Source organism: Pipistrellus kuhlii, unplaced genomic scaffold (assembly GCF_014108245.1).
Source record: "Pipistrellus kuhlii isolate mPipKuh1 unplaced genomic scaffold, mPipKuh1.p scaffold_m20_p_5, whole genome shotgun sequence".
Lineage (NCBI taxonomy): Eukaryota > Metazoa > Chordata > Mammalia > Chiroptera > Vespertilionidae > Pipistrellus > Pipistrellus kuhlii.
The window spans coordinates 24778545-24790624 of record NW_023425551.1 but is presented as its reverse complement, the minus strand read 5'-3'; the positions used below and the strand labels follow the sequence as shown (position 1 = coordinate 24790624).

Here is a 12080-nt window from a genome sequence, read left to right as displayed (position 1 = left end):
ACAGAATGAGTTTTTGTTTTGTTTCCCTTTGGGAAGGTAAAACAAACCCATTTTGCACATATTAAACTAATATAATTAAAAAAATAAAGTGATCGTGTTTTATTCCAGGCATTGAATTGGATTAGGCAAGGGAAAATACTGTTTATGCATCAGCTCTGGGTCTAAATGACACCTCTTCTACCAATGACTGAACCTTTGGGATTGGCAGGGTCTTTCAAGATTATTTTAGACCTGCATTTTGTGGTGGACAGTTAGACGGACATGAGCTAGGACGGTGGGCTAGGTACAACAGAGCACAGGGTGTAAAGCCCCAGGTGTCCAGCAAGGGGCAGTCTATTGTAGGGTGGGACCTCACCCTAGGGTGACTTTTTCCTCCACTAGCATATCGCTGGTCCTGCAGTGTGGACCCCCGGACCTTTCCTCACTAGAGACAACATCTATGGCTCAGTTGTATTTCAGCTCCAGGTCTAGAAAAGTAGCAAAATCAGACCGGAGACCCCCACGCTTGCCCTCAGAGCCAGCTGTATTGAATAATGACCCCTACCCCAGAGTGGGCCAATCAATCAGGGGAGACCACAACCCCGAATAGTCACACTGTGGGGAACTGCTGACTATTCTGTTGGAATCTTCCCCTGGGATCTCCCTAAACTCTGCATCCTTACACCCTTAGGACAGAGGACCAGTGCCCCCCAGTGTGCTCTCCCTCCCAGGAGCACCCCAGCCTTTCTCTGCGCCTCCCAAGGCAGGTTACCATTAGCTTCCTCCACTCCGCAGCTCCAAGCACCCTCCCTTTACTTCTATAACTTCTTTCCTAAGCCCATTTCTTCTGGGAATCACTTCTTCTACCTCTGTGACTTAACAAATAAACGTTCTCTTACAGTTTGGGTCTCGGGTCTGAATTCTTCCCCAGCCGGAACCCAAGTACAGGGGTTGCTGAATCCAGGATTGGTCTGACCCCTCCTAAAGAGCCCCAGGGCCAGGGTGGGGGTGAGTGGCCAGAGTAAGGTCCCCAGTGGCCCAGGATCTGTCCCCCCTCCCCCCCATTCCAGGATCAGGGAGGCTGCTTTCCATGTGCCAACCCCTTTTCCTTTAGGAACCCAGTAAAAATCATTCCCAGGGTTTTGGAAAGATGACTGCAAAACCGCAGGGCGTAAGAGAGGCTTTCCTCCCTTTCCGAACCCCCTCTCCGTTCCCCTTTCTGCCTGTCTCTGCGCGCCCAGCCCGCTTCTCCGGGACCGGGGCAGGGGGGGGGGGGGGGGGAGTGTGGCTCCCTGGGCCTCAGATCGGCCCCCGGGGCCGCGTGATGCCGCCCGAAAAGGCCAGCCTGGCGGTGCTCCCCGGGCCGGGCCTCCCGGGTGCAGCCCCGCGCGCCGCCCAATCGCCGGCCGCTCTGCCTCCGGGGACGCCGGGCCCGGGCCCCGGAGCCCCGCCGCCGCCGCCGCCGCCATGCGGTTCCGGTTCGGGGTGGTGGTGCCGCCCGCGGGCCCGGGCGCCGGGCCGGAGCTGCTGGTGGCGGGGTCGCGGGCTGAGCTGGGGCGCTGGGAGCCGCGCGGGGCGCTGCGCCTGCGGCCGGCGGGGGGCGCGGGGGCGCCGCGGGAGCCGGGCCTGTGGCTCGGGGAGGTGGAGCTGGCGCCCGAGGAGGAGGAGGCGGCGGCGCCGGCCGGGGGGGCGCCGGGCCGCGTGGACCGGTTCTGGTTCAAGTTCCTGAGGAGGGAGCCCGGCGGAGAGCTCTGCTGGGAAGGTACGGGAGCGGGCACCCCGGCGGCCCCCGAGCCCCCGGGGCCGCCCCTCTGGGAGCCCTGCCCGACGCTTGACTTTGGAAGCCGCCCTTCTTGCTGTGTTCTTGTCAGCGCCCCCTCTCTGGGTCTTTAAAAAAAAAAAAAAAATTGTTGACAGTCTTACAGATGCATCCCATTTTCTCTCTTTTTGCGCCCCCCCCCCCCCAAGTCCCCCTCCCCGCCTACCCAGGTCTTCCCCATTCGGCTCTTGTGTCTTTGAGCCTCTGATCTCTTCCCTGCACACCCGGTACCCAGGTCATTTCCAGGTCATTGCCCAGGTCACCCAGCATCACCGGGGCCCGCCTCACCCTCCGGGTCCCCCCTGCGCCCAGTCCCTGGACTGCCAGGGAGCCCCGCTGCTCAAGGGTCCACGCCTTAACTGAGCCTCAATTGTGCTCTCATTTTCTTGCCTTAGTTCACTAAGAATGACCCAACCTGTGACGCCAGCCATTGCACCATCCTGGACTGCAACGTGCCAATTACCATATGATTTTTCCCCCTCCTTGGGTTTGAGTTTTTCCTCTTCTTGGATTATTTTGATTCCATATACATGGCAGTTGAGGCATGTTCTGATTTCTTGAAATATAAAAACAATAATGCTGGTAGTAAAAAAAAAAATAATAAATTCACAGGGTAAAAAAAACTGCTCTTCACATCTTAAACCCACCCACTCATATGTATGTGTGGGTGTATATATTCCTTTTAGGGTTATTCGATATAGATGTGTTTCATTTTTTAAAATATTCTGCATGTACCAATGTGCATTTAAGGTTGTTGTCTCTCCCCACCCCCCACCCCCCCTGATATAAACAGTAATAGCCTAGTAACTAGGCCCTAGTTGAAAATCTGTGTATAGAGTTACCTCTGAGCATTTGGCAAGTGTTTCTGTAGGGGAGATTCTGAGAAATGAAGTGTAGCCCTAGTTTACATTTCAACGAGGACTGCCAAATCCTACCCTGAAAAGGTTTCACCAATGTAGACCTCTGCCAGTGATGTGAATTCACACGGCCCTTTCTTTAAATGAAATGGGTGAGGTGGAGGATTGGAGTGTGTAATACTCAATAGCTGTCTAAAGCCAATGAAATGATGGTCTTTTTAGAAGTTTATTTGACAAAGTTAGGCCATTTAGACCATAATGATGTGGAAACAGACTCAGCAAAGATGAGTATTCTGTAACATGCAATATGTTATCTTGTGTCTCTTTTTGTACCCTACGGGGTTACATGGTCTGGTGGCCCTTACTGTCTTATTGTATTTTCATGTCAGAGGTGAAAGTCTCCCTTTTCAGTTTTTTGCTTTTTTTTTTTTTACAGTACTATTATTATTATAGTACTAATTTTTTTATAATAAAATAAGATCTAATATTTTTAATAAAAATTAAAATGGTAAAAACAAGTCATCTCAGTCCCCCCTCCTTTTCTATTTTTCCTTTTCTATCTTTAACTTTTCTGATATTTCTCCCAAATTTTTGAATAATTTGTTTATACTGCTATTTCTTTGTTTTTAAATTGATTTTTTTAGAAAGAGGGAGAGAGAAAGGGAGAAAGAAAGATCATGTGAGAGTGAAACATTGATTGGCTGCCTCCTGCATGCCCCCTAGAGGGGGTCGTCCACAACTGGGGCATGTGCCCTGACTGGGAATTGGACTGGCAATCTTTCAGTGTGCGGGAGGATGCCCAATCAACTCAGACACAACGACCCGGGAATTCTGCTATTTCTTGATGTAGCAACTTTAACTGTTATGTTTTTAGATTTTTTTTCTGAGTTACCATATAAGATACACACACACACACACACACACACACACACGCGCACACACACACATATATATATTTATTGATTGATTTCAGCGAGGAAGGAAGAGGGAAGAGAGAGATAGAAACATCAATGATGAGAGAGAATCATCGATCGGCTTGCCTCCTGCACACCCCCCACTGGGGATCGAGCCTGCAACCCAGGCATGTGCCCTTGGCTAGAATCAAACCTGGGACCCTTCAGTCCACAGGCCAACATTCTATCCACTGAGCCAAACTGACTAGAGCAAGTTATATATATATTTTAATTAAAATTAGACAATATTTAATGACAGTTGATGTATACCCATATAATCAACCACGATACTTGCTATGAAATATGAGGAATTTAGTTAAGTTCATTATCTCTTTTCCCTGCTGATTTTTATATTATTTTAAATTATATATAAAATCTTATACAAACATATAATATATAACATGTATTTTTAAAGTTTTATGTAATTTAAATTCTGTTTTATAAGTGTCAGTATGGCGTCCTGCTCTGGATTGATAGATTGATTCTAAGCACTGTAAGTGAGAGCATTATGAGGAGGTGTAGGCAGTGTTTAGGTAGGAGCAGGTATTCTGGAACCAGAAGGCTGGGGTTCACTAACTAGTGGGTAACCTTGGGCAAGTCACTTAGGACTAAATTGGCTAATAAATGTCAAGGACTTAGAGTAGTATATATGTTAAGTAAGTATTGTTGTTCTTACTATTATGATTAAGAAATATTGCAGAACCAAGTAGTTCAAATAGACTCATAGTAAAGGAAATATAATTTTGCGACATAGAAGCTGTGCCACAAGAGAAAAAAAAATCTCTCTTTAATATTATAAATCATGCTCAAATTTTACCTAAAATGACACCAGAATTTGTTTTAATTCATATTTGGATGGTAATGTTCTTCAACTTGTTTTAACAATTCTAGTTAATTTTTTTATAATCAGGGGAAGCACACAGATCCTCAAAATTTTCTACCTTGACCGCACTATTTAATCAATGCAAATTGCTTACTTTTTGAGAACATTTTTTTCTAAAAAGATTGGGTAATTCCTCTTCGAAATTTTCACTAATATGTAGCTTTCTGAGCACAGTTATCTGGGACTTTTTTTTTTTTTAATTGAATTACTGCATTATTTGCATTGTTTTGGATTTCATATCTTCCTCTTTCTTGTATGTATGGGTCATTTTGTTGGATTGTGTTTTCAAATAATTTTCAAGAAACAGTAAATGGAAGATAAAATATCTGAGTTCTCAAATACCAGAAAATGTGTTTGTTTTGCTCTCACACTTGATTTATCATTTGGTAGATTTTCTAGTCTAAAAATAATTTTCTGTTTGATGGCTTTGCCTTTATACTTCCTAGTACCCATTATAGTTGATAATTTAAATATCAAAATAAGCCCATTTCCGTGTAGGCAATCTGCATTTTTTTCTTCTTCTTTTGAAGCTTTTAAATTTTTTCTTACATTATTTTTTTCTTTTACTATAGGCCTGTGTTACCAGGATGTATCTGAGGGTGGTTTGTGTGTGTGTGTGTGTGTGTGTGTGTGTGTGTGTGTGTGTGTGTCTTGTTAGCTCATTTATTTTCTACTAGAGGCCCGGTGCACAAAATTCGAGCATGGGGGCAGGTTGTCCCTCAGCTCAGCCTGCACTCTCCAATTTGGGATCCCTCTCACAATCCGGGACTGCTGGCTGCTAACCACTCACTTGCCTGATTGATGCCTAACTGTTCCCCTGCTGGCATGATCGTCACCAACTGCCCTCCCCTGTGAAGCTAAGGGGTTTGGGGGATTCTGGCTGGATGAAGTGGGGCTAAGGGGATTGGGCACCACCATCTTGTGGCTGTGGGCATCGCCATTTTGTGGGGGCATGGCAGTCAATTAGCATATTCCCTCTTTATTGGCTATGGATGCCACCATCTTATGAGGGTATGATGGTCAATTAGCATATTCCCTCTTTATTAGATAAAATTGCTGAGTAATATTACATGGTATGGATGCACCACAGTTTGTTTATCCATTTATCTATCAAAGGACTTGGCTACAGTCATCCAATTATTCCAGTAACATTTATTGAAAATACAATTCTTTCTTTTTTGAATTGCCTTTATAAAAAATGAGTTGACTATGTTTACCTTGCATGGGTCTATTTCTAGGCTTTCTACTGATCACTGTGTCTATTTTTCACCAATAGCATACTGTGTTGATTAGCGTAGCAAGATACTAATCTTGAAATAATGGAAAATGACTTGTTCTCCAGCTTTGTTCTTCTTCATTATTACATTGACTCTTCTTGGTTCTTTGCCTTTTCATAAACATTTTAAAATCAGTTTATGGCTATCTATAAAATAGCTTACTATGATTTTGATTGGGATTGCATTGACTCTATAGATCAAGTGTACAAGAATTGACATCTTATAAATATTGAATCTTTTATTCACTGAACATGGATAATATTTCTTTTTAATTAGGTATTTCATTAGGGTTTTGTACTTTTCCACATGCAGATCCTGTATATGTTTTGTTAGATTTATATATATGTTTTTTAAAAGGTATTTTTTTAATATTTTAGAGAGAGTGGAAAGGAGAGGGAGAGATAGAAACATCGATGAGAAACATCAATCGGCCACTTCCTGCACGCCCCCTACTGGAGATCTAGCTGGAAACCCAGGCATGTGCATTGACCAGTAATCAAAATGGTGACCACCTGGTGCATGGGATGATGCTCAACCCACTGAGAAATACTGGCTAGATTATACATAAGGGTTTGTTTTTTTTTTTATGCTATTTTACATAGTATATATTTTTTAATTTTAGTTTTAAATTTCAATTGTCTATTGCTGGTATACAGGAAATAATTAACTTTTACCCCTATTTATAGTATAGTACCCCCCCCCTCCCCCCAAGCAGTTGTTTGTGGATTTGCCAGAGAGTTAATGGGATCTGAAATGTAAATTTTGCTACTTTTAGATTATTTGTTCATGTCCCCTAGAAGCAGAAGGAGGTTTTAATTTTAGGAAAATTAAAAATATTGTTGCATGATTATACGGTGGGGAGAGAGAAAAGTTACAAAACTCTTTTTTTCCAAAAGGTGGTGGAGCAAGTACAGTCTTAAAAATGTGCCTTGGAGCTTCTATGGAGACAAAATAATAAGGTGGATAAGGCAAACAAGTGTAACATATTCTATGGTGTTGAGGGAAATATAAACACATATGGTAGAAATTTTATGTTTCATTAAATATGTTTCTTTGTGTAATGATAATGCTCATGAGTGTTTGAGATTTGAGAACGAATGAGAAAAAGATTTATAAGCTGGATCTGTAGAAAGCCAGAGAATGGATAACTTAATGAGATAAGGGAAGTCTGAGGAGATTTCAGCTTTCTGCTCAGACAAGTTTGACTAGCCAGAGTTTCTGTTACAGTAAGCTCATTAAGTGTTCTTTTATCCCAACACCATCAAGAAATTGAAACTTCTGTTACCTGGAAAATTTTCTCAGTTTTCTGCTCTGATGGTGGGACCCTGGGACATGCCCAGCTAGCACAGGTCTGCGGAGCAGCCAGTATACACCAGAGTGAAAAGTTTAATATTTCCAATTCCATGAACTTCATGTTTTTAAATGTTAAATCATAATGTCACATTAGCATAGAGCTTTATTCTGAATTTTAGTTAATTAAATCCTAGGGAATCAGAGGAATGGCTACTATAAAATCAGTTTGTTTGTTTTTTCAGTTTAGTTGCAGAAGGATCTCAGCTGTTTCCAAGAGCAAAGAGAATTTTTATTGTCATTTGATCTCTTATTGCCATCATTTCTGCATGTTTTATTTGTAGATCTTATGAACTGTTTGTACCTTTGGAAAAATGTTAATGGAACATATACAGTCATATCTTTTGTCAAAAATAAATTAAGACCTTATTTTTGAAATTTTAGTTTAATTTTTCCTATCACCATTTATACCCTCTATGTCCTCCTCCACCCTCACCTCCACTCTCCCTCCACCCCCCCCTCCCAGTTCTCGCCAATCACCATAGTGTTGTCCGTGTCCATGAATTCTCTCTTTTTCTCATTTTTGTCTTCAGCAGAGCTAGAATCAAAGCCATTGCCCAGAGTTTCTGCTCCAAATGAAAGTCCAGTCCAGCATCTGGCTGGGTTAGTTGTGTTCCCAGCTGATTTAAAGACACCATAGCTTAGTCACTCACGTGTATGGAAAGATAGACTGCCTGGTCATGAGCCCCTGGGCAGATTTTGATAGAACTATTTCATAGTTCTGGGACGGCCAGTGAATAAGAATATTGTAATTTCCCCAGTTGCTTTTCATTTGGGAGACTACTGTAAGAAATTCTGGAGTGGAAATATTGCAGTTTTCCCTACCTTTCCTCTGCCCCCAATCACTCCTTTTTATTTTCATCCTGTTGCTTCTGCGGCAGTTTGGTTTCTTGTCATATCAGTGGACTTCTACATCATCTGACTTTTTTGCGTCCCATGCCTATTCATTCCTTCTTCCACATTCCAACTAGAGTTGGGGTGTGGCATACTATTAAGGTTTATCCATACCCACATCTTCTCTCTAGGGGAGGATTATTCTTTGTTGAAGAAATATATCTTTGTCATGTGGCTAGTTTTTGTCAATAAAATGTGGTGGTAAATAATGTATCTCCTTTCCTGTTGCTTTGCCTCACTCCTTTCTCTCTGCCAATAGATTGTTATTGATATTCAAATAGTGATTGCTTTGTCTGATGGTTGCACTATGAAGATGATGACAATGTCAAAAAGAGCCCTTTGCCAATCTGCAGTAAACTAGCATGGGCGGTAGTAAACCTTTGTTCTTCTGTGCCATGGATAATTTGGGGTTGCTTATTATTACAGCATGTTCCAGGACTTAAAACAATGCCTGGCATTTGGTAGGTATTCATTAAATACTTCATAAATGAAAGAAGTTGGACAATGCACTTTCCAGGTGTCTCAAACTGCAATAATCATACTCTTCATATTCCCATCCTCAATGTGGTCCTGGGCTAGTGAATTTATAGCAGGGGATGATGTACCATTGTCTTAAAACAACAATTTTTTAAAAAGACTTTGGAGGGAAAGAAAACATTTTATAATTAAAATAGACATGCATATAATATGGAACAGAACACAAATCTTACACAAATTTTTCTTTTTATTTTAAAAAATATATTTAATGATTTTTTTTTTTAATAGAGAGAGAGGAAGGGAGAGGGATAGAGAGTTAGAAACATTGATCAGTGGCCTCCTGCACACCTCCTACTGGGGATGTGCCCACAACCAAGGTACATGCCCTTCATCGCAATTGAACCTGGGACCTTTCAGTTTGCAGGTCAACGCTCTATCCACTGAGCCAAACTGGTTAGGGCTTACACAAAATTTTAAAAGGAAAATATACATCTTAAACATTTTCATGACAATAGGTTACTAGTATTGCTTCAAGCCACACTCCCAAGACCCCTTGAGAAGTCTTGATAATCTGAGCCTGGTTTTTCCTCTTTGAAATGCAATGTCTGGATAAGAGCAGAGATGTCAAAGGCTTTAGGAGGGCTGCCTGGTGTGAACAGCAAAGAAGTGGGAGCCAGCAGCCCTGGGCTCCAGCACTTGCTTTGCTGCGAAACATAGAACCCTGTCATTTAAATTATGGGAATGTCGAACTCAGGAGAAGATGTACTCACACTTCTGCTGTCTGTCCCACTAAATTGTTTTTTTTAAGGAATTATATTTTTGAAAATACTTTGAAAGTAATTAAGCTCTATTATTTCAATAGAAAATTCTTGCAATCTTCAAATTTGAAAATTTTATTTATATTGTTATTCCACTGGGTGGCAGTATTTCATTATACTCTACTATAACTTTACAGTTTGTATATAATCCCATGGAAAAAAGTTAATAAACATCACATTCTCTCCTAATCTTACCTTTCCCTTTTCCTATCCCATGCTTTCTCTAGCTCCAAAAACAAATTTGAGAAAGTGTTATCATTAATTTAAAAAGAGTTAATGACTTTTTTTTTTTTTTAAATGACTCAGGGACAGTCTACCTAAGTCTAAGCATTTTTTCAGATTTCTGCTTCACTTGGGAAGAAGTGTTGGATAGCTTAATTTTGCTCAGATGTGAGCACATTACTTTGATGTAGATAATTAAAATGAGTTAAAAATCATCTACAAAAACCTTGCCTTAGAGTTTTTTAGTGAATGCTTGCTAACTTCTGTTGATATTGACGTTTCAATATAAGTGATAGCCTAGTCCATAGTTGGCAAACTGCGGTTTGCAAGCCACATGCAGCTCTTTGGCCCCTTGAGTGGGGCTTGTCCACAAAATACCAGGGCCTGGGCAAGTCTATTTTGAAGAAGTGGCGTTAGAAGTTTAGAAGACCACTGATGCAATTTTAAGCTGCCATGGTCACTACATTCTATACAAGAAGGGGAGGCAGCTGCTTTGAAAAACATGGCTGTTGAAAGGTTGTTTATAAAACTTCATGCATAGAGAAATCTTTATTTTTAAATGGCTGATACTTGATAGAAAATTTTAATTGTTTTGTGCCAAATAAATCTTTGCTGTTTTCAGGGAGGAAAAAAGAAAAAGTTGTATAAAAAATAGATGTCTAAATTTTAATTGGTATGTTAGGGAAAATTTCATATCTTTCTCTTATGATCTTAACTGTGAATCACATTTCCTCTCTTCTAATGTATGGATTGATGATAAAGGTGTATGCACTACGTATATGAGCATTAAATATTTTTTTGGGCGAGTAAGGATGATCTATAGCTTTCCATGGATTCTCAAAAGGGACTAACTAGTGTGACTTGTAAAAAATACAACAACAAAACACCCTAGTATTTCATCATTATTAAATATTTTGAACTAGCTTTAAAATTTGCTTTCAATATTTAACCCAATCAAATATCAACCCTCATTTGTACAAGAGGAAACATCCTACCTAATAAAAGAGTAATATGCAAATTAAACATCACTCCGCTATACCCACAAGCCATGCCCACCAGCCACACCCACCAGCTAATCAGAGCAAGTATGCAAATAAACCCAACCAAGATGGCTATAGCCACAGAGAGCAGGAGGGAGGCTTGGGTTTCCCAGGCAACGGAAGAAGCAAAGCTTTCTGCACATCCTGGCTGGCCTAAGCCTCCACTCAACTCTACAAAGTTTCAATTATAGAAGGTAAACAAATCCAAACAGAAATGGCTGCTGGTTACGGAGCTAGCAGGAGGCTTGGCTCTGCTCCAGGCTACAAAGTTTCAATTGTAGAAGGTAAATAAATTCCAGATACCAGGGCCTCTGCTTGGGTCACCAGGGGGCATGGCCAGCCTGCAAACCACCACAGGCCCCTCCCTCAGGCCGTCCCATGTCCCAAGGGAACCACACCCTGATCCGGGACACCCTTCAGGGCAAACCAGCTGATCCCCACCCATGCACCAGGCTTCTATCCTATCTAATAAAAGAGTAATATGCAGATTGACCATCACACCAACATACAAGATGGCTGCCCCCATGTGGTCAAAGATCCTGCCCCTATGTGAACACAAGATGGCCATCACAAGATGGCCAGCTGGGGAAAGCAGTTGGGTGGCACCAGGCCTGCAAGGGAGGGCAGTTGAGAGCCAGCAGTCCTGGATTGTGAGAGGGATGTCTGACTGTGGTTTAGGCCCGATCCCACTGGGATCGGGTCTAAAGAGCAGTCGGACATCCCAATTGGACATCCCCTGATTGGAGAGGGTGCAGGCTGGGCTGAGGGACACTCCCCAACCCTGTGCACAGATTTTGTGCACCAGGCTTCTAGTGGAGGAATAATGTTATCTTAGTTTCATAAAGGAATTTAGAAAAATCTCTCAATTTCTTTTTGTACAAATTAAAAAGCAGCTGGTCAGCTAATTGATTGATGAGTTAGGTGTGTTCATTGCAAGTTGAACAACTGAACCTAAAGTGCTCTGATTAATAAATCGAAAGACCATGAGGGTGAATGCAAATATCAAGTTGATGGTCTATGTGCTTTCCTGATAGATCTTTTTATTAGTGTTTAGGAGGCTTGCATATCAAATTTGCTGGTAAGAGAAAACTGGTAGAGATAGTTGTTATTTTGTTTCTAAGAAGGAATATGCAAAATATTAAGTCCTCCAAAGATAAGAATAAACTGACAAGAAGAAATTAATAAGTTATCTTGTATTTGCATGAACAAATTATATTATAAAAATAGAGAACTAGAAAAATTATCTTGAGAATAATTCAGAGGGAAAATATTTTGGAGTTCCAATTAGTTTTGGTTTTAGGGAGAAGTTGCAGAGTTTGGGCAGAGATTGGTCAGAATTTGTAGACCAGGTGAATTATTGGAAAAACCAGTGGACTTGTCTTTGGAGCCCATGAACCCATGTGAAGTAACTGTTAGTGTGGTCTTGTCTTGAAACATATAGGTCTGAACAAAGCTATTGTTGAAAACAATTTGACCTCTTTTAGTGGTTTACTTGTTTTGCAAGTCAGCGT

At 41.5% G+C, this 12080-nt stretch overlaps 1 protein-coding gene across 1 annotated transcript in view; it reads left to right on the top strand.

Moving 5' to 3' along the window:
* The first annotated feature begins 1368 nt into the window (after positions 1-1368).
* EPM2A (EPM2A glucan phosphatase, laforin) overlaps positions 1369-12080 on the top strand; it is a 53778-nt gene continuing 43066 nt past the window's right edge. The window contains exon 1 of the mRNA XM_036414953.2: positions 1369-1741. Within this exon, the coding sequence (XP_036270846.1) occupies positions 1447-1741 (295 nt within the window). The 5' untranslated portion in view covers positions 1369-1446. The remainder of the gene's footprint in view (positions 1742-12080) is intronic.